This window comes from Rattus norvegicus, chromosome 2 (genome assembly GCF_036323735.1).
Source record: "Rattus norvegicus strain BN/NHsdMcwi chromosome 2, GRCr8, whole genome shotgun sequence".
NCBI lineage: Eukaryota > Metazoa > Chordata > Mammalia > Rodentia > Muridae > Rattus > Rattus norvegicus.
The window spans coordinates 176,783,848-176,805,127 of record NC_086020.1 but is presented as its reverse complement, the minus strand read 5'-3'; the positions used below and the strand labels follow the sequence as shown (position 1 = coordinate 176,805,127).

Genomic DNA, 21,280 nt, shown 5'->3' with positions numbered 1-21,280 from the left:
GCCAGAGTTGGAAATAGGAAGCTGCGAGGCTGGTTATTCCAGGATCTTAATAACAACATCAGCCAGAAGTACTTGAAGTGCTACAAATAGGAAGTAGATAGCCGAATTCCCAGACTTTTGGTCTGGATGTACTGACACCGCCCACCGCTCGGTGGGCTGATGGCCCTCGCGCCACCCTTTCATTGGCCAGTCGTCACAAGGCCCATACTCACACGAGGTCATTCAGCCAATCAGCGAACTCGGCCTCGCCCATCATGAGGCGCAAGTGTCTTACTTGCGGCTTGGTCCGCGGCAGGCTGGGAGTCGTAGTATTATATTTGGGTTCTGCCTACTGAGCCGGGAGTCTGGGAACTACAACTCCCAGAGTGCTGAGCGGATGCACGCTCTGCTTTTAGGTGTAAGCCGCAAACATCTTGGACCCCGGGAGAATCCGCGTTGAAGCACAGGTGAGGGGTATTGTTGGGGCAGGACCTGAGGTTTACTCCTGTCTCTGGTCCGGTGAAATTTGGAGGCACCAAAGGACCAGTCGTGTCGGAGTTACGGGACTTGGGGTCTGTGGGCCAGACGGAGCGGTTTGCTTGTGCTTTTGTGTATTTAACTCTGCGCGGGTTTGCTCCTCAAGTCCGCCGTACTCCAGGCCGAGAGTTTACTCTTGTGAGCCCTCCTACGCCCACCTGTTGCTCAGAGGCCGGCTGCGGTTATAACTAGTGTCTGACAGACGACGAGCCCACAGCACCTCCGGTTCAAGGCCCCTCATTGGGCGTAGATTAAGAGCCCGAACCTTCCTCTCCTTCCCTTACACCCGGGACCCTTCGGGTCTAGTTTTGGCTCTTAGCTCAGCTATCTAATATCCACCGAACCTCCGTTTGGTGTCTCCATTAATAGTGTCACTTTAGGACCTTCCATCCCATAATTCTCCGTACCGAATTGTAGTGAACGCAGCTTTGGAAGTAGAAAGCGTTCAGTTTTAGCCATTTGCGGTTTAAGTGAAGATCTGTTGGCTCTCAGTCACTCCGATATACTTTTTATTTCCTGTGTGTTATTTATGTAATTCTTGAATTTAGAAACAGGGTGGGGCATTCTAATGCATTCTAAAAGCTTGGGTTGCGGGGTACCTTAGGTAACAGCCACCAAGCATCTGCCTTCGGTGCTTGCTCCTGCAGGGAGTGCTTGGTGTCCCCCACCCCCATGCCCACCCAGGATGCCCCTGTCCCGCTGGCTGAGATCTCTGGGGGTCTTCCTGCTGCCAGCCCCCTGCTGGGCACCCCGGGAGAGGTGGCTTGGTTACCTACAACGACCCTCCCTGGCATATGGGTGTCCAGTCCTTGGGGCTTGGCACAGTGCCCGCTGGTGGTGCCAAGTGTGGACAGAGGAGCCTCGGTGAGTGTGGTTGGGGTGTGGGGCTTCGGGGAGGGAAGCACCGGAGCCACCCTCTCACTCATTTGTGTGTTTTTTCCCTCAGAGCATTTAGCTCCTCTGTCAGAATGAATGGGGACCAGAAACTGGATGTTCATAACCAAGAAAAGCAGAATTTCATCCAGCACTTCTCCCAGATTGTCAAGGTGCTGACTGAGGATGAACTGGGACACCCAGAGAAGGGAGATGCTATTACCCGGATCAAAGAGGTGAGGGATTCAGGACTGAAGAAGTCAGTAGAGGTGTGGATTCGCTGCCAGGGTTTTGATAAGAGCAGAAGTAACGTTTTTACCTGTGGGTCCCGACTGTACTTCAACCCACCCAGATATTTGGCTCCCTGACTTTGGACCATCCCATCAGCTTTGCTTGAGAGCAGAGCCCTGGACGTCATGGTTTGATTTTATGCCCTGAGACTATAAGATAGGATCTTAGCAGATACCAAAAGGCTGTTGGCACTGAGGCCTGAGGGAAGTTACTGTATTGTTAAAGTCTGCTCTAAAAAGGGAGTTGTTCCTCTTCTGCTTGAGTTACCTATTTCCCTCCAGTCTCTTGAGTTTATTTTCTTTTTTTTTGGGGGGGGGGGGTCTTTTTTTCGGAGCTGGGGACCGAACCCAGGGCCTTCCGCTTCCTAGGTAAGCGCTCTACCACTGAGCTAAATCCCCAGCCCCTTGAGTTTATTTTCTTTTCTTTTTTTTTTTTTTTTTTTTGGTTCTCTTTTTCGGAGCTGGGGACCGAACCCAGGGCCTTGTGCTTCCTAGGTAAGCGCTCTACCACTGAGCTAAATCCCCAGCCCCTTGAGTTTATTTTCTTAAGACAGAGTTTCAATTTCTTTTTTTTTTTTTTTTTTTTTTTTTTTTGGTTCTTTTTTCGGAGCTGGGGACCGAACCCAGGGCCTTTCGCTTCCTAGGCAAGCGCTCTACCACTGAACTAAATCCCCAGCCCCGAGTTTCAATTTCTTTTTTTTTTTTTTTTTTTTTTTTTTGGTTCGTTTTTTCGGAGCTGGGGACCGAACCCAGGGCCTTGCGCTTCCTAGGTAAGTGCTCTACCACTGAGCTAAATCCCCAGCCCCGAGTTTCAATTTCTAAACCCACATGTCCTCACACACACAACCCCCTGCCTCAGCCTACTGTGTGCTGTATCAATTACAGTACATGTCTAGATTGGGAATTCTTTTTTTTTTTTTTTTTCAAAAAAAGATTTATTATATATAAGAACACTGTAGCTGTCTTCAGATACACCAGAAGAAGGCATCGGATCCCATTACAGATGGTTGTGAGCCACCATGTGGTTGCTGGGAATTGAACTCAGAACCTCTGGAAGAGCAGTCAGTGCTCTTAACCACTGAACCATCTCTCCAGCCCAGGAAACTTTTTTTTTTTTTTTTTTTTTTTTTTTTTTTTTTTTTTTTTTTTTTTTTTGGGTTCTTTTTTTCGGAGCTGGGGACCGAACCCAGGGCCTTGCGCTTCCTAGGTAAGCGCTCTACCACTGAGCTAAATCCCCAGCCCCCAGGAAACTTTTTTTTAAAGACATACATTTTTTTTAAAAAATTGTGCATTGACTTTTTGCCTGCCTCTGTGTGTGTGTGTGTGTGTGTACACACTTGTGAGCTGCCATGTAGGTGCTGGGAATTGAACCCAGGTCCTCTGGAGGGGCAGTCAGTGCTCTTCACTGCCAAGCCATCTCTAGCCTGGGGAATTCTTTTTTTTATAAATGTCTCATCTTTGAGGAAAACACCAAGGAGAATTTTCTTTGTCTATACTGTGCAGGTATTAAAGAGCTATCTCTTTAGTTAGTTAGGGCTGCTGTCTGGCAGAAGGCACAGTTGAGAAGGCTCCAGGAGGAGGACATTAGAAGGGTTAGACGTAGCCCTGACTCTTGCTGTCCCTTCAATGCCTTCTTTTGGCTAACTTTGGAGAAGCCTTGTCTTTTGTTTTGTTTCTTTGTTTTCTGTAGCCAAGGCTGTCCAGAACTCATTCTGTATCTGAGGCTGGCCTCATACTCATCAGTCTGCCTGCCTCCCTGCTGAGTATTGAGCTTATAGGAGTTAGCCATCACTCTACGCTAGGGCCCTTGTCTTCACTACAAGCTTGTTTGCAGGTGGTCCAAGTTCTCGGCTTGAGGGAAGAACTGGGGGTATGTTATGTAGCAGGTACTTGGGTTCCATATGCTATAGGACTTTGGAGAAGAAATGAAGAGGGGACTGACCCAGGGACTCCCCAAGGGGAGTTGGGGTTCAAAGAGGGAGAAGGAAAGGGGAAACCTCTTCAGGTCCCTTCTGTGTGGACCCTGATGTCCTCTCACCCTGCCTCAGGTCCTGGAGTACAACACTGTAGGAGGCAAGTACAATCGGGGTCTGACGGTGGTACAGACCTTCCAGGAACTGGTGGAACCAAGGAAACAGGATGCTGAGAGCCTACAGCGGGCCCTGACGGTGGGCTGGTGTGTAGAACTGGTAAGAGCGGTCGGAGAAGCAGAGTTCCCACAGTTGGGGCTTCCTTGGTGAGGAGCAGAAGCTTGTTTCTTGCTTGTGTTGATGTGTGAGTCTCTTGTGTGCTACAGTCATTCGGGCAGTGTGGATCCCTTCAGGGGCTGACAGATGGGCACAGAGAGTTTTCAGAAATGCTCACCTTAAATATCACCATGTGGTGGTGTCCCATGCCTTTGATCTTATCTCAGGGAGCAGAGGCAAGTGGATCTCTATGAGTTCTAGGCTAGCCTGATCTATAGAGTAAGTTCTAGGATGGCCAGGGCTACTCAAGAAACCCTAGTTTCAAATAACAGAAACCTTAAATTCTTAAACTTAACAAAGAAGACATGCCATTAAAAAAGAAAGTAGACTTTTAAAGTCTGGTTAGATGGCTTGGCCGGTGAGAGCATTTGCCATCAGAAGAGCCGAATGTGTGAGCCAGGGCCGTAGAAACCCAGTTGTGTCTCTGGACACAGAATCTGCATGGTAGGTAGAGCCAGCAGGCTGGCCAGGCTGCCTGGCTCAGTGAGAGAGACCCTGTTTCAAAGGAACATTGATGTGATAGACAGGACACCTGGCATCTTCCTTTGGCTTCTCCGCCCCTGTTTTCATGCCCACACTGAATGCACCCAAGTGTGTGCTTGGTGGTACACATCTGTAATACATACACTCACCTAGTGCTGGGGCATGGAGATAGGCGGGTCCCCAGAGTTCGCTGGCAAGCTAGGTTAGCCAATCAGTCAGTTCCGGGCTCAGAAAGGTTTGTCTCCCAAAACTGAGGACACCTGATACTCACCTCTTGCTGCTACAGATGCGCCCAGTTCAGATGCCCATCCATATATACAACTTGTGACACAGACACAAGCACACAAGGCCTGCTGGGCAGGCAGGCAGGCAGACACACTTGTGTTCAGTTTCTCACTATCTATATGACAACTGTGTGCATCTGTTGCACCCTTCCCGGAGTTGGGATAGATGTGCAGATCCTGGAGCTTGTTGGCCAGTCTGACCATTTCAGTGACCACCCTGTCTCAAAGAATAAGGTGGAGAGGCTGGAGAGATGGGCCAGTGTTTAAGAGCTCTGGCTGCTTTTCCAGAGGACCGGGGTTCAGTGGTTAGGGATCTGACACCCTCTTCTGGCCTTCATGGGCACCAGGCATGCACATGGTTAGCAGACAGACTTGCAGACCAGCACCAGTGCATTTAAAATAAGTAGTCCTCTGTTTGGCAGCACATATACTGAAATTGGAACAATACAGAGAAGATTAGCTTGGCCCCTTTGTAAGGATGACACAAATTCATGAGGCAGTCACTCTCTTTTTTTCCTTTCTGTCTTTTCATTTCTATCAAATGTGTGAAAAAATACATAAAGATTGGTTATAACCAAAAATATGTTATATAAAATTTTAAAAATGAGGAAGACATCTCACAGAATTCCCCCAAAATGAGGACATCCAAGGTCGACCTCTGACCTCCACATGATTGCATTTGTAACTCATGTACACAGAGCACATGCATACATGAAACATGTGTGCACAATATAATATGTGCACACAATTCTACAAATCTATAATAACATGTATGCATACACTACACACATGCACACATGTACACACATAAACAGTTCAGATCACTGGCATGTTCACTTAATGAAATGATTTTCCAGAGTGAATTAAAAGCTGCTTCCCTAATGTAGGGTACGTGCTCCACCTATGGCTCTGATTTTCAGTCCTGGCTCTTGAATGTCTGACTTTGTTGTTTCCTGGGTGGGTGAGAGGTTTCCAATTTGGTATTGAAGTCCAGGGCCTTGTCTATTGTAAGCACGCTCTTATCCCTTAACTATGTCCCTGCCCTTTGGTTTCGGTTTTTGATTTTTCACTGGCTGTCCTGGAACTTACTCTGTAGATCAGGCTGGCCTCAAACTCAGCTCCACCTGCCCTATCTCCCAAGTGCTGGGATTAGAGGTGAGCGCCACCAGTGCCTGGCTGTTTTTGTTTATGAGACAAGGTCTCACTGTGTACAGCTCACACATACTCAAGATCATCTCGCTTCAGCCTTCCAAGTGCTGGGATCATAGATGTGTGCCATCACGCCTGACTCATACTGACTTACTAAATTATTGGTCTATTAAATAGACCAGTTTGCGGTGTTTGGATGATGTAACGATAGACTTCTGTTGAGAATCATAGGGGTGGAAGGATGAGTCAAAGTTCTGGAGCCCTGAGTTTGATCCTTAGAACCCATGTAAGAAGTGAACTGACTCCCAGAAGTCACCCTCTGACATCACTGCATGCTGTGACGTGTGAGCATCCACACCGAGACACACCTTCCTCACCCCTGACTAGTGAGGGGCTGGCAGTGTGGTTCTAGTGGGTAAAGGCACTCTGTCGAAAGCCCAGCAAAGTGAGTTCTGTCCCAGGATTCATGGGAAGATGGAAAGAGAAAAACAACTCCTAGAAATTGTCCTCTGACCTTTATTTGTGTGCTGTGGCATGTATGTGCCCTTGCACACAATAATAATAGAAGTTTGTTAAAACAGAAAAAAAATAGATAATTTTGTTGTGGGGGTCAAAAGCCTTCCATCCCATATGTAAGGCCCTGGGTTCCATCCTCAGCACTTTAACACAGTAAAGCCAAGGCATGCAGTTAAAGCAATTGCCACGTAACAAACGGGTAGCCTTGCCGGAAGGTGCGTGGGCCAGTGTTCAGGAGATGGGCTGAGGACCTTGAGATCGAAGCCAGCCTGGCCTTCATACCGAGGTTCTGTCTCAAGGAATCAAAACCCAAAAGTGTCCTGGATGTTGTTGAGTGTTCAGTCTTCCATCTCCCTAATAGAGAGCGCGTGGGAGGCACCACTCTGTGGTCAGGGCTAGGCTCTGGGAATACCTGAGGAGCCAGCATTGCTGAACTGGAAGAGCATTTACCAGCAGGCAGAGTGGCTCAGTGGTAGCATGAGGTCCCGGGTTCAGCACTCGCAGTGCACAGAACCAAACATGACAGTAGACAGCTGTGACCTCGGCACCTGGGAAGGAGCGGTAAAGGCAGAAGTACAGATCCTTGGCCACGGAGGGACTTTGGCTCATCTAAGGGAAGACGCCATTGATTGCCAAGGCGGTGCTCTTGGGGTGGTGCTCCTGGAAGTGTGACTCTCATAGCCCGTCACTGAGGGAAGTCAGAATGGGAGTTGATCCAGATGCCGTGCAGAGTGATGGTGACTGGTTTGTTCCCACAGCTTTCTCAGCCTGTTCCCTTACACACCCCAGAACTGTCTGCCCAGGGATGCAGCACCCACTGTGAAAATGCCTCACAGCCTTGCTAGAAGCCAGTCTGGTGAGGGCATTTTTTTCAGTTGAGGCTCCCTTTTGCCAAATGACTATAGCTTGGGTCAAGTTGACCTCAAACTAGCCAACACAGTCACTTACTGGAACAAAAGTTACGGATGTTTTGGGTAAGAGTGAGGTACGTGAAGGTGTTTCATACTCAACTTACTACCGAGGGAGTCCTAGAGCCGATTAGAGGCGGCAGAGCTGTGTTTTAGTCTGTTAGCCTGAAAATGAGGGTGCAGACATGGGATCCTGTAATCTGTCAGAGTTCCCATAACCACCCCTTCCACCCAGTGCACGGCAGTGGCCAGGGCAGCAGCCGTCACTGAGAGAGGGCCCCTTTCAGAGCCCTGGGGTCTTACTGTGTTCCTTCTCCAGCTCCAGGCTTTCTTCCTCGTGTTAGATGACATCATGGACTCTTCCCACACTCGCCGGGGGCAGATCTGCTGGTATCAGAAGCCGGGCATAGGCTTGGATGCCATCAACGATGCTCTGCTTCTGGAAGCCGCTATCTACCGCCTGCTTAAGTTCTACTGCAGGGAGCAGCCCTACTACCTCAACCTGCTGGAGCTCTTTCTACAGAGTTCCTATCAGACTGAGATCGGGCAGACTCTCGACCTCATCACAGCACCCCAGGGCCAAGTGGATCTTGGTAGATACACTGAAAAGAGGTGAGGCCCCTGGCAACCATGTGTAGACTTTGAGGCACTCAACATGGGCCTAGCCCTTAGGAGTGCATCTTCTCCCCTGACTCAGGTACAAATCTATCGTCAAGTACAAGACAGCTTTCTACTCTTTCTACCTGCCTATCGCGGCTGCCATGTACATGGTGAGTCAGTGGCACCTCCACTCTTTTCCCTTGGGGGCATTGGGATGGGAGGACATGGAGTAGACATTCAGGGTATGATGGTATAACTTGGAGCAAGCCACCCAGTCCCTCTGACACTGGAAAGTGAGCAGAGCTGAGTCCTATCTGAGTGGGAGGGGCAGAGGAAAATTTAGGCTGAGCAAGAGACTAGGTGTGGCGGTGGCTCTTGGGTCCATCCTGGCCAGCCTCTTCAGGTTTTCTCTTCATTTTGTAAGAGGTTGGAGTTGGAAGTGGAGCTGTAATGGCTTTCCAGGGGAAGATGGCCTGATGCCTTCAGAATGGATTCATTCCTTAGGCCTCCCGGGGAGGGGCTGAGGTTGGACTGCAGTTACGCAGAACCCATGGAAAGTGTCAAGAAGGGCAGGGTGCTGTGGCCATGCTGCCTTACCTGTCTCCCTGTAGGCTGGAATTGATGGGGAGAAGGAACACGCTAATGCCCTGAAGATCCTGCTGGAGATGGGCGAGTTCTTCCAGATCCAGGTAGGAGGGTCTGCAGCGGGAAGTAATAAGAGGATTTTCCACCCCACGCTATGCCGGGCACCATGGGGTGTTCTCATCTCGGCAGACTGTGACCCATTGTTCTTAACACTCTCCACCCGACTCGCTAAGTTCCCGTGGTGGGTCGCTGCCACTCCAGCCCCATTTAACAACTGCCCACCTCACGGTTGGCTGTCACAGATATCTATACCCTGGCAAAATCAAAACTCTAGAGGCTTGTAATTTATTAATCAGATTTATATCAGTAAATTCTCACCCCACAAAACGCCCACATAATAAACTCAGAGCCAATTGATACTGATATAAAGGGCCCACCTAGATAAGATGTCCTGTAGTCATCTATCCCTTATATAATACTCATAGTTACCCGTGGCTGTTTAAAGCTACACGGATCCGGGTGGTCCTCTTCCTCCGTCTTCCTTCTCCCCTTCCTGTGCTCTTTGTCTCTAGAATTCTCGGCCCACTTTTCTTTTTCACTGTCCAATCACAGGCTCTTGCCTTGTCTTCTACCTGCCCTTCCCTGCTTACAGACAGCAGTGTACACAGGTCCTCCAGCCACACTGCATGGAGCTTCTCATCTCTCCTTTCTGCCTGCTCCCTAGGACGACTACCTTGATCTCTTTGGAGACCCCAGTGTGACCGGAAAGGTCGGCACTGACATCCAGGACAACAAATGCAGCTGGCTGGTGGTTCAGTGTCTGCTACGAGCCACTCCTCAGCAGCGCCAGATCTTAGAGGTGCCCAAGTGGGGCTTGGGGGTGGCATGTCCCTTTGCTAAGAGGGGATGGGGGAGGAGTGGTTAGAACAGTGATTTTGCTGTCCAGGAGACATTTGGGAGCTCAGTGCAATTTGGTGTATGTGCTGAAGGTAGCAGGCAGGACCAGGAAGATTTTGTACAGTGCCAGACAACACATGCCCAGTAACTGTCAGTGGTGTCGAGGCTGAGAATCCATAGAGGAAGTAGAATCCTGAGCCAATGCCTGAACTTTGGGGTTGGGGAGGCAATGCTTGAGATTGGATTCCCAGAGAGAGAGCTTTGCCAGTGTTCTGGAATGTAGGAGTTGTGAGGGCCTTTGAATCCAGCCAAAAAAAGCTGTTTCTCTGCTTCCAGGAGAATTATGGGCAGAAGGACCCAGAAAAAGTGGCGCGGGTGAAAGCACTGTACGAGGAGCTGGATCTGCGGAGTGTGTTCTTCAAGTACGAGGAAGACAGTTACAACCGCCTCAAGAGTCTCATAGAGCAGTGCTCCGCGCCCCTGCCCCCATCCATCTTCCTGGAACTAGCAAACAAGATCTACAAGCGGAGAAAGTAACCTCGAATTGTAGAGGCTGCGAGGGAGGGGTCTCAATAAATTATTGTTCAACATCCTGTGGTTTTATGCTTGTGTCAGGAGTTCAAAATGGAGGGGTGGGAGAGGGCAACTTGGAATCCAGGTTGGCAAAAGAATTCCTTGAGACCCAAAGCTGCTGCGTTGTTAGATGGGTGACATAGGCACAGCGTCAAGTGTTGCGTGGAGGTTGGGAGGCGGTCCTGAGCTATGCCACGCCCATGCGTGAAGGGGTGCGGCTGCGCAGCCACTGGGTTTTGCTGGTGCCCCTCCCCTCCGCTCTGTTCCCCGCTGGGCGGGGACGCAGACGAGCCAAGGCCGGCCGGAGCGATTCCAGGAGGACTGCGGTGAGGAGGGCTCGGTCTGAGGGTGCGGATGGATGGATGGATGGATGGATAGATGGGTGGATGGCACGGGAGAGGAGCAGTGAAAAAAAGAATAAAGAAGCGGGTGATGGGTGGAAGATGGAGACGAGCTCAGAGTGAATGGATAAACCTTGCCGTTGCGGGTGGGTGAGGACACAGGCTGAAGGCTAGAACTGAATGGGGACTGGGGCAGATGCAGCGCTGACAAGCAGAATGCTTCCTCTTCCTCCAGCCCAGACCCCTCTCCTGCGTTAATAACCAAACCCTTCTTCTCATTCCCGACCATCCACCTCACTAGAGCATCTGGGCGGGGTCTCCTTCCTCCCAGAGGTAAGCTGGAGGACAGAACTTGATTAGGAAGAATCAGGGTGTTTTCTGGACCCGATTTTCAAGCATCGCACCCCCATATTCTGGGCCCCACTTTTTTCAAGCTTCGCACCCCCGCGGAGATCAGTACAACCGCATTTTCTCATGACCCTCCTTTCTTCGTTCCCTGGAGGTTATGTTCGACTCCACCTGCAAATGCTGCAGTGCAAACTAATGGCCTGTTCATGGTGATTTGAATCTCATTTAAATATTTCCCAAAGCAGCCAGGTCTTTCCCAGGCCTGTTCTAGTCCTCAGTCACCTCCCGTGCCCTTACCGGCGATCTCAGTAGCTAGGTTTCAACCGCCCCTGTTTTCTAGGTCTGCATCTGTACTGTCAGGTAGGTGGATGTGAGACGCTGGATCCTGTCGGTTCTCTGAAAGCCATACGTCGTCCTCGGCACCATGCTGTCCCCTCAGCGGGCTTTACTCTGCAACCTCAATCACATCCATCTCCAGCACGTCTCCCTAGGCCTGCACTTGTCCCGCCGTCCTGAACTACGAGAGGGGCCTCTGAGCACACCCCCGCCCCCAGGGGACACAGGGGGCAAGGAAAGCAGGGGGCCTTGCAGCGGGACCCTTGTGGACGCCAACTCCAACAGTCCAGCTGTGCCCTGCAGATGCTGCCAGGAGCATGGGCCCAGCATAGAAAACCAGCAGGACCCCTCCCAGGAGGAAGAGGCTGCCTCGCCTTCAGATCCGGGATGCTCTTCCTCTCTCAGCTCCTGCTCAGATCTTAGCCCTGATGAGTCTCCAGTGTCAGTCTACTCTCGAGACCTGCCGGGTAATGAGGATGCCAACCCTCAGGCCAGCATCTTCCCCTTGGAGCTGGGCTCTCCTCTGGCTCCCGCGGGTCCTAGCACCTGCTCTCCAGACAGCGTCTGCTGCTCTCCTGATTCTTGCTCCGGAATATCTTCTCCACCTGGACCTGACCTGGACTCGAACTGCAACGCCCTGACCACCTGCCAGGACCTACCTTCCCCAGGCTTGGAGGAGGAGGAAGACAGTGGGGAACAGGATCTTGCTACCTCTGAGCTCTCAGAGACCGAAGATGGGAGAATTGACGCAGGGAAAGCAGAGCCCAGTTGGAAAATCAACCCCATTTGGAAAATCGACACAGAGAAAACTGAAACTGAGTGGAAAACCATCGAGGACAGTGACTCTGGTTGGAAAACAGACGAAAATACAGACTCGAGCTTGAAAACGGAATCTGGGAAATTGGATTCTTGTTTGAACACCAATTCTGGTTCGAAAATAGATGCAGGGAAAACTGATGGGGGATGGAGAGGTGACGTCAGCCAGGAGCCGGTGCCCCATCGGACAATCACGTCCTTCCATGAGCTGGCCCAGAAGCGCAAGCGGGGTCCGGGGCTGCCCCTTGTGCCGCAGGCCAAGAAAGATCGCAGCGACTGGCTCATAGTCTTCTCGCCCGACACTGAGCTCCCGCCGACTGGGTCCCTGGGAGGTTCTTTGGCACCTCCCCGAGAAGTCACCACCTTCAAGGAACTCCGGTCGCGAAGCCGAGCCCAGCCGCCGCCAGTCCCGCCCCGGGACCCTCCGGCTGGGTGGGCTTTGGTCCCGCCTCGACCGCCTCCCCCTCCCGTCCCTCCGCGGAGGAAGAAGAATCGACTTGGGCTGCAGCCTATTGCAGAGGGGCTGTCGGAGGAGGGCAGGGCGGCCAGCCCCCCGGCTGGTGAGGAGGCACCCGCCGTGCAGGAGCCCGAGGAACCGCGCGCGCACGCCGTGGGTAAGAAGCGTGGACCCGCAGGAGGGCCGGTCCTGAGTCCGCCCCTGGTCCCCTCCTTCTGCAGTGTCCTCCCCGCCCCATCTCCAGGGCACGCTCTGGGAGAGGGAAACTGGGTGGATCTTGGAGTGAAGGGACTAACTCTTTGCTCCTCTCTTTCCCGCCCCTCCTTGCCTGGCTGGCCGCGCTGCCCTCCCCCTCTGCACCTGGCCCCGCCAATCCCGCCTGCAGCCGGTCCCTCGCTAGTCCCTCGGCCCCCGGTTTTCCGGTTCTCGGCCGACGGGCGCCCCCTGTTGGAGGGTGGGGGCACGGGCGCACCCGGGTCCCTGCTCTTTACGCCTCTGACCGGGTGGCCCAATTCCCGGCTCCGGCTGCTGGGGGCAGCGAGTCCCCCGGAGGAGCAGCTCCTGCCTGTGCGCCTGTCCCCAGTGGGAGCCTATTCTCCTCCCACGCGGGGGGCCTTGCCTTGCCTGGCCAGCCCCGAACTGGCACTGCTGCTATCCCCGCTCTTCCCCAGAAGTAGCACCTTCCCCGCCGCGGCGCCCCCACCCCGCCAGGTTCCCGCCCCCCCGCTGCCAACACCACGGTGTCCGCCGACCGCCCCTCGCTGGACCAGAAGGCCACCACCTCCGCCCAGGCAACGTAAGACGGACCCGGGCCAGCCCCGCGGGCCGCGCCTCGGCTCGCTGTCCCTCCAGTACTGGGCCAGCCTGCGTTTTAATCTTTTTCTAGGGTGCCTGGCTAGGTCTCGCCCTTGGAGTTGGGCAGACTCCTAGCGGGCTTACTAGTTTCGGGGAGGCTGGCTTTGCTCGGGGTGAGGAACACGACTGCTCCCCTCGCTGCACAGCGGGCTCCACCTGGTCTCCCGCCCATCTTAAGGGGTCCATTGTTAGGGACCTGGAGTCACACCCTCTTTGGAATTCCTCCGCTAGGGAAGTTCTTGGCCTCGGTGGTTTGGACCTACTGTCCCCTCCCAGGAGATTCTAGTCACATCTCCTCCATTAGTCTCCCGCCGCAAGTAGGGTGAAGCTGGAGCCTAGCATTGACAAGGTGCAAGGTGACTACGTGGGTTCTCCAAGACTCCCCACCCTTTCCCGTCTGTCTGTCTTTTCATTGGTCGAGGCTCCCACGTGCTCGGAGTGGGTGCAGCCCTCGGTTTCCTCGCCCAGTCATCTTCCTTCTTAAAGGCCCAGCTAGCTGGTCGGTGTGGCTCCCCGGCTAACCAGAGGAAGGGCAATGGGAACCGAGGTGGGGGCGGCGAGGGCTGGGGTTTGCCTAAGACTACTCTCCGCTCTACGCCCCAAGTGGCTGTGTTCTTTCTCTCTGACTCTCAAACTATGAGACCAAGGGAGCCTGCGTCCTCTGTGTAACCCTTGGCAAGTAAGCGTCATCGCGTCCTTCTTCTCTTCCTTAGTGCGCAGTTCCTGGTCGTTTGCCGGTGTTCCGGGGGCCCAGCGGCTGTGGATGGCAGAAGCCCAGAGTGGGACTGGTCAGCTGCAGGAGCAGAAGAAAGGTAGTTACCCTTCCGCCTTCTGAATGACCCTTGGTCTATAGCTATCCACCATAAACCTCATCGAAACTAGGGGCTTTGATGTGTCTTCCCTGCATCTCCACCAGGTCTCCTGATAGCTGTCAGCGCTTCAGTGGACAAAATCATCTCGCACTTTGGGGCTGCTAGGAACTTGGTTCAGAAAGTGAGTTGGTTTGAGGGAGGATGTTGGAAGATTTAATGTGGTGAGTGGGAAGTGGAAGGATGCCGGAACACTTGGCTAGCCACGCCTCTGGACCTTTGCGCTTTGCGCTCTGTCCCTAGGCTCAACTGGGGGATAGCCGGCTGAGTCCAGATGTGGGGCATCTGGTATTGACCACGCTCTGCCCGGCTCTCCATGCTCTGGTGGCTGATGGGCTGAAGCCATTCCGGAAGGACCTCATTACCGGGCAGCGTAGGAGTAGCCCTTGGAGCGTGGTGGAGGCCTCTGTGAAACCAGGTGAGTCACAAGGGAATGGGATCCGATGGGAACAGTGCCTGGACCTGGCTGACCCTTGCCCCTGTCCTCAGGTTCCTGCACACATTCCATGGGATCTCTGTACAGCCAGGTCAGCCGACTGGCCCCCCTGAGTAGCAGCCGCAGCCGCTTCCACGCTTTCATCTTGGGCCTCCTCAAGTGAGTGTGGCCTTTCCCCTACTGCTCTTCTGGCCTTGGAATCATCAACACATCATGGCTAGCACACAGTAGTGGAAGCTCTGTTTCCAGAGACCTCCCCTCTCCAGTGTTTCCCCTCATTCTCAACCTCTTCCCTGAATTTACCACCTCTCCTTTCTCCTCCAGTACCAAACAGTTGGAACTGTGGTTCTCCACCCTCCAGGAGGATGCAGGTCAGAAGCTCGGATGGGAGGACATGGTACTGTGGGGTTAGATGATGAGGAGGACAGGCTCTCTCTTGCTGGTCCTTACTGATGGCAGAATACTCATCCAGGGGAAGAGTATGGGAGGAGAGTCGGTCCAGGCTATCTGCCCTCCATATTTTCCCACTTGAGGTCTTCCTTGCCTTGGGACCATCTCTTTTTTCCTGCACTCGGAATAGGCCCCTCCCCTTCTTGCTTCCCGGTAGCTCTCAATTCTGTGGGTCTCTTCCTCAGCGAGGTTTTCCAGCTCTACCCTGAAAGGCAGGTCCTCGCCCCTGTGTGTGTTTCCTGGCCCTTTGTTCGTTTCCCTTTCTAGCCTATACAATGTTTCTCAGTTAACTGCACTAAGTGGACAAATCTCCCTCGGGAGACTACGGTTCCGCACCGGCAGAAAGATACTTGTCAGCCCTATAGCCCAGCTCTTCTGGCCTCTTTTGTCCACCCAGAGTGGGAGGTCTGAGAGATATTTATTGACTCGAACTGGTGCAGGAGGTGGTCTGGGGCTGATGCTGGCTTCTCTTTTCCAGGCCTCCTATCCCTCTTGTATCTGCCCACCGGCTTCTTTTCCCTGGCACGCGGTAGCTGTCCATCCCTGGCTACAGAGCTGCTGCTTCTGCTGCAGCCGCTGTCGGTGCTCACCTTCCACCTGGACCTGCTCTTTGAGCACCACCACCACCTGCCCCTGGGCCTGCAGCAGGCTCCTGCCCCTTCAGGCCCCCCTCCTGCCCTCCAGCAGACTATGCAGGCTGTGCTGCACTGGGGGGGACGTTTGGCTCAGACTCTCCGAGGGACTTCAGGGGAGGCCACTACAGACTCTTCGACCCCCTCCACGCGCCCTCCACCAGGCAGCTGGTGGGATCAGCTGACCCAGGCTTCTCGAGTCTATGCCTCTGGAGGCACTGAGGGCTTCCCTCTTCTTCGGTGGGGACCCAGGCGGAATGGAACTACCGCTGAGGGTACACAGGAGGCACCTCCACCCACGGAACAAACCACACCAGGCAGAAGCGTGTGGTTGGGGCGGCTATTTGGTGTGCCTGGGTGCTCCTCAGAAACTGACAGCGGCGCCTTCAAGTCCAGGTACGTACCCACCTGCACATTGTGCCCTTTCTGACCTTCCGGTCTCTTCAGCGCTCCCAGTGGTCATTCAGGATTCTTTAGATAAATAGGCAGGCAGTTGCTTTTGTAACCACGGGCTTTAATGGTTACATTCACAGATGATTACCTTTAAGTGGCTACATACTGTTCCTGATTTCAAGCTGTGTGGTGGTGGTGCACACCTTTTAATTATTTTGTTTGTGATTGTACATCACAATGGCTGCTTCTAGAATACACCTTTGTATTGCAGTCCCTCACTACCCATTCAGCTCGCTCCTTCACTTCTTTCCCATCATGCTCCTGCCTCACCTTAAGAATGAGACCTTTTGGGGTTGGGGATTTGGCTCAGTGGTAGAGCGCTTGCCTAGGAAGCGCAAGGCCCTGGGTTCGGTCCCCAGCTCCGAAAAAAAAAAAAAAGAAAAACAAGAATGAGACCTTTTTTAGCCAGGCGGTAAGGCATATGCCTTTAATCTTATCACACAGAAGGCAGAGCCAGACAGATCTCTCAGTGTATGATGCCAGCCTGGTCTATAAAGTGAATTTCAGGACAGACAAGGCTATTCAAAGATACCCTGCCTTGAAAAACCAAAACCCAGCCCAAACCAAACCAAACCAAAGTTCCTGATTTCACAGCTTGGCTCTTAGAGCTGAAAATATTTACCTCACTCTTTAGAGAAAAAACAAAAAACAAAAAAAAAAAAAAACAAAACAAAAAACCCTGACCCAGCAGTGGCTTCTTCAGTGATGTCTGGTGACTTAAGCTATGACTCTAAACCTTTGTAGACTCTGATGGGTCCATAGACCTGACTGCCTCCACTCTGCCCTCAGCTCTGACCAGTTTCCATGTGCCACGCGGAGGATTCTGGGGTTCCTTTTCTGAAGTGGTATGGCTTTGGTGACCTACATTCTTCCCTCTAGGAGACCATCCAGCTGGTTGCCCCCAACAGTAAGTGTGCTGGCTCTGGTGAAGAGGGGGACGCCACCCGAGGTCCCTCCTGAGGAGCCTGTGAAGGAACCAGCCTGCATGGTGCAGGCTGACAGGTACGGGCTGGGAGAACCTTCTGTGCCCTGTGTGTTGTCCCTACAGCGTGGCCAGGAGCCAGTGCTGCTGCTTCTCTGCCCGTCACAGCTGGGGCACTAATTTCTTTTACCCTTAGCTTCTTTCTCTGGAAAAGAAGATACTGATTGCGGTGGCTGCACTTGGGAGCCTGACACAGCAGTATCTTGAGTTCCAGGCCAGTTGTGGCTCCTGCACAAATGCGGTGCACAGAATATGTATGCAGGCAAAATACTGTACACACAAAAAATAAACACATGAAAAACTGTTTTATGAGACAGGGTTTCATTATGTAGACCAGGCTGGTCTTTAACTCATAGACTTTGTCTGCATGATTAAAGAAAGGTATTATGCATAGTCAGATTGGGCACTAATTAATTAACTATTAATGAATTAAGACAAGGTTTCCTTGTATAGCCCTGGTTGTTCTGTTACTTGGTTTGTAAACCAGGCTGTCCTTGAACTCACAGAGATTTGCCTATCTTTGCTGGGACTAAAAGTGCATACTACCACACTCTGGGTTCTTTTTCCTACAAGGTGTGTTTATGTAGCCTAAAGTGGCCTTGAACTCAGTATGTCTCAACCTCTCAAGTGCTGGTATTAGTGGTGTGCAGCGCAGTGCCTGCTCAGACGTGTGTTCTGAGGCCTTGCTTCTGGGCGTTTTCAGTCCCTTTGAATTAAGCTTTTTTTTTTTAAAGATTTATTTATTTATTATGAGTACACTGTAGCTGTCTTCAGACACACCAGAAGAGGGCATCAGATCTCATTATAGATGGTTGTGAGCCACCATGTGGTTGCTGGGATTTGAACTCAGGACCTCTGGAAGAGCAGTCAGTGCTCTTAACCGCTGAGCCATCTCTCCAGCCCCTGAATTAAGCTTTTTAAATGATCTGTATGTATTTGGGAGACAGGGTCTCACTACGTAGCTTATGTTACTAGAATGTGGAGACCTGAGTTGGCCTTACCGGCGTGTGCTGTCACGCCTTGCCTGAGTTAAGCTTTGGATCGTCATCTACTCAGTGTGGTCTAGGCACTTCTCTGTGAGAGGCATTATGTCAGAGATAGAACAAAAATCACCCCATTTTGTTCGTACCCCTCTTTTAAGAAGCACATCTCCACTGGAGATGAGTGCGGCTGATACATCAGACAAGACAGGTCATTCAGAGCGTTATGGCTGTAGCCTGCTAGGAGCAGACAAGGGAACTGCAGTCCTCTGGAACCCCTGGAATCCCCAGCTTGGGGCTCAGGTGTTTTCAGTATTGGTTCTGCATGTGTCTGGCAGGGAGAGTGGAAGTCACAGTGAGGGAGACTTAAATGTGGTGAGTGGAATTGTGGGACATGATGGGTGGGTCAGTCAGCCAGCCAGCCAGGGACCCAGGGTGTCTGTCATTCTGAGGCAGTGGAAACCCTCAAAGGGGCTAGAGTCAGAGAGCGGCACACTTGGTTATGCTTCGGAAAGATCTGTGACTGACACATGGAGAGGGGAATGGCGCCAAGAGAAGCTCTCGGAGAGAAGTGACTCCATGTAGTGTCCCAGAGAAGCTAAAGATCCAAGTCAGGGCGACGGTCATGCAGCTGAGGAGCACAGAGAAGCCCACAGTGAACTTGGTGATGGGTTGCCAGGTACAGATGAGCAGAGGAAGGCAGTCCTGTTTGCATATGTGTAATTTCAAACACCAAAGGGAGTGCAGTTTTCCACAGGTGTCAAGCGAATGTCGGCCGAACCAACAGGAGCAATCTGCCATAGGATGGGCTAGCCTGGGAACCTGGACATTTTGTTCCTTCATGTTTCTTCTTGACTTCCCCAGGGCAGTCCGGGCTCTCTGTGACCACACTGCTGCAGGACCTGACCAGTTGAGCTTCCAGCGTGGGGAAGTGCTTCGTGTCATTTCCACAGTGGATGAGGACTGGCTTCGCTGTGGGCGGGATGGTGTGGAGGGGCTGGTGCCGGTGGGATACACCTCCCTTGTTCTGTAGCTCTGAGCCTGTTTCCTTTTCCTAGGCTCATGAATACTGTTCATGTGAACTGACCATCCCAGAAGCATTTTTCCTTCTGCAAACCCACATTTCTTCCCATATCTATTTCTGTGGACAGTTAAAATAAACTTTCCTTCTTCCCTCAACACCCACCTTTGAGGTGAAATCTGCTCTTGCAAATATGTAAAAAGGACTTCCTGTCCACAGGATTCCTCTTTCTCCATCTGCACAAGAGAACACTGTCCTTCCTATCTGCAAATCAGTATCTATCCCACCTCTACCTTCACCCAAGTGGACTGTGCCAGTATAGTACACATGCCTTTGCCCCAACCCTCAGGACCTGCGGTCTCCTCACTGTGGTCTGTCTCTAGCCCTTGCTGCTGTATTTAAGATGTGCTCCTGCTGTGTTAAGTACTGGATGGAAGCCTGGACACCCCTGGTGGGTAAGCCTGTGCCAATGGTCTGCCTCTTTCCCTCTTTGTCCCAATAAAATGTGGGAGTTGAACAGATATGTGTCCCTGTGGGTTTCACGGTATAGGTATAGGTACTGCTTTGTGGGAGGGAAGTCCTTTTATTGTAGCCTGAGGCATTCCTCTCTAGCCAAGCTTTTTTCTTTTTTTCTTTTCTTTTCTTTTTCTTTTTTTTTTTTTTGAGAAGAGTTGGGAGACAGGATTTCACTATGTAGCCCTGGCTGGACTCAAAATTTGAGATCTGCCTGTCTTTGTCCCCTGATTACTGAATTAAGGGTCTGTGTCATCACACCGGGCTCAAACAGAATAGATACAGGATTTGGTTTTTTAAAAATATTTATTTATGGGGTTGGGGATTTAGCTCAGTGGTAGAGCGCTTGCCTAGGAAACGCAAGGCCCTGGGTTCGGTCCCCAGCTCCGAAAAAAAAGAACCAAAAAAGAAATATATTTATTTATTTATTATATGAACGCTCTGTCTGCGTGTATACTTGAAAGTTAATACAGGGTGTAAGATCCCATTACAGATGGTTGTGAGCCACCATGTGGTTGCTGGGAATTGAACTCAGGACCTCTGGAAGAGCAGTCGGTGCTCTTAACCACTGAGCCATTTCTTCAGCTCCCAGAGTTTTGTTTTTTTTAAAAAATATATATTTATTTAAGTTTTATGTGGGCAGGGGCATACCCGTGCCATGGCTCACACATGGAGGCCAGAGGACCACTGTGGGAGCCTTCATTTCTACCCCACCACTCTATGACAGTGGTTCTAAAGCTTCCTAATGCTGTGACGCTGTAACTCAGTTCATGCTGCAGCTATAACATTATTTAGTTGCTACTTCCTAACTGTAACTTTGCTGTTTTGAATCATAACCTAAGGATCTGACGTGTGAAGCACAGCTTGAGCACGACTGCTGTCAGGTAGAGCCGCAGGTGCTGGGAGCTTCCAATGCAGGCTCTGGGGACATACACAGGCCCTTTGCAGGATCAGAAAGTCCTTTAACTAACCTCTTAGTCATCTCCAACTCCTTGGGATTTTTTTCTTTTCTCTATGTATTTATTTTTGTATGTGAAGGGACACGTGTGCCCTACATGTGAGGTCAGATAACTTTCGGGAATCAGTTCTCTCCTGCCATGCATGGTAAGTCCTTGGGATGAAATGCAGTTCACCAGTTTTGACGGCAAGTGCCTTAGCCTCCGAGCCAGCTCACTGGGCCCTCTTGCTTTGTCTTCAGACTGCTGTTTCAGTGGCTGATGGAGCCCGAATAAAGACTAGAACAATGGAAGCACAGCCCTTGTAATTATGCTTAACTAGATTTTGAGTTAAAGGAAGGGTTGCTGTTGGAATTGGCACTTTTCTGTTTAACACTACCAAGCACCGTATCTTACCATCCATTAGTTGGTTAGGTTAGCTGAGCTTCCTATTAACCTTTTGGGGGAAAAAAAACTAAACTAAAATGTCCTAGGGATTCACTATAAAGGGTTGTCTGGACAGAGGAGTCACTAAAAAACAAAAAGAGAACAGGATGCTCTGACTAGAACCATGCAACAGGAGCGCCGGGGAGGAACAAATGAAATGGAGCCAAGAGTCTGAGGGATTTTATCATTGAGAATTGTGGCTTGGTGACGAGATCGGCTTTGAGGGGACACAAACTTTAGCCTTGTATTGTCTGTGGGTCTCTGCACTGGCTTCCATCAGCTGCCGGGTGTAGCCTCTCAGAGGACAGTCATGTCCCTCGGTCTCGGCTCCGTCTTTATCCCTGCACATCTTTTTTTTTTTTTGGTTCTTTTTTTCGGAGCTGGGGACTGAACCCAGGGCCCTGCGCTTCCTAGGCAAGCGCTCTACCACTGAGCTAAATCCCCAGCCCCTATCCCTGCACATCTTATAGACGGGACAATTTTTGGGTC

General features: G+C 51.5%; 2 protein-coding genes and 1 non-coding gene across 4 annotated transcripts; all 3 read left to right on the top strand.

Annotated features, from left to right (window-relative positions):
- The first annotated feature begins 311 nt into the window (after window positions 1-311).
- On the top strand, window positions 312-9,936 carry Fdps (farnesyl diphosphate synthase). Its single transcript, NM_031840.1, has 8 exons — window positions 312-446; window positions 1,463-1,625; window positions 3,728-3,868; window positions 7,585-7,877; window positions 7,963-8,035; window positions 8,477-8,554; window positions 9,175-9,309; window positions 9,684-9,936. The coding sequence occupies exons 2-8, from the start codon at window positions 1,485-1,487 to the stop codon at window positions 9,882-9,884; spliced, it is 1,062 nt and encodes a 353-aa protein (NP_114028.1). The 5' UTR covers window positions 312-446; window positions 1,463-1,484; the 3' UTR covers window positions 9,885-9,936.
- On the top strand, window positions 5,099-5,205 carry Rnu6-909 (RNA, U6 small nuclear 909). The gene has a single exon (XR_005501576.1). It is a non-coding gene; the product is annotated as a U6 spliceosomal RNA (small nuclear RNA).
- Window positions 9,937-10,146: 210 nt separating the features above from the next.
- On the top strand, window positions 10,147-19,417 carry Rusc1 (RUN and SH3 domain containing 1). Of its 2 annotated transcripts, NM_001427699.1 has the most exons (11): window positions 10,147-10,246; window positions 10,950-12,375; window positions 12,604-13,014; window positions 13,787-13,885; window positions 13,990-14,066; window positions 14,186-14,360; window positions 14,432-14,537; window positions 14,703-14,749; window positions 15,307-15,856; window positions 16,793-16,915; window positions 18,740-19,417. In NM_001427699.1, exons 2-11 carry the CDS (start codon window positions 11,034-11,036, stop codon window positions 18,906-18,908), a joined length of 3,099 nt encoding a protein of 1,032 aa, NP_001414628.1. In that variant the 5' UTR covers window positions 10,147-10,246; window positions 10,950-11,033; the 3' UTR covers window positions 18,909-19,417. The 2 variants fall into 2 exon arrangements, with proteins under 2 accessions (NP_001414628.1, NP_001414629.1); NM_001427700.1 differs by lacking the exons at window positions 10,147-10,246; window positions 10,950-12,375; window positions 12,604-13,014 and adding an exon at window positions 13,550-13,572.
- The last annotated feature ends 1,863 nt before the right edge of the window (window positions 19,418-21,280 follow it).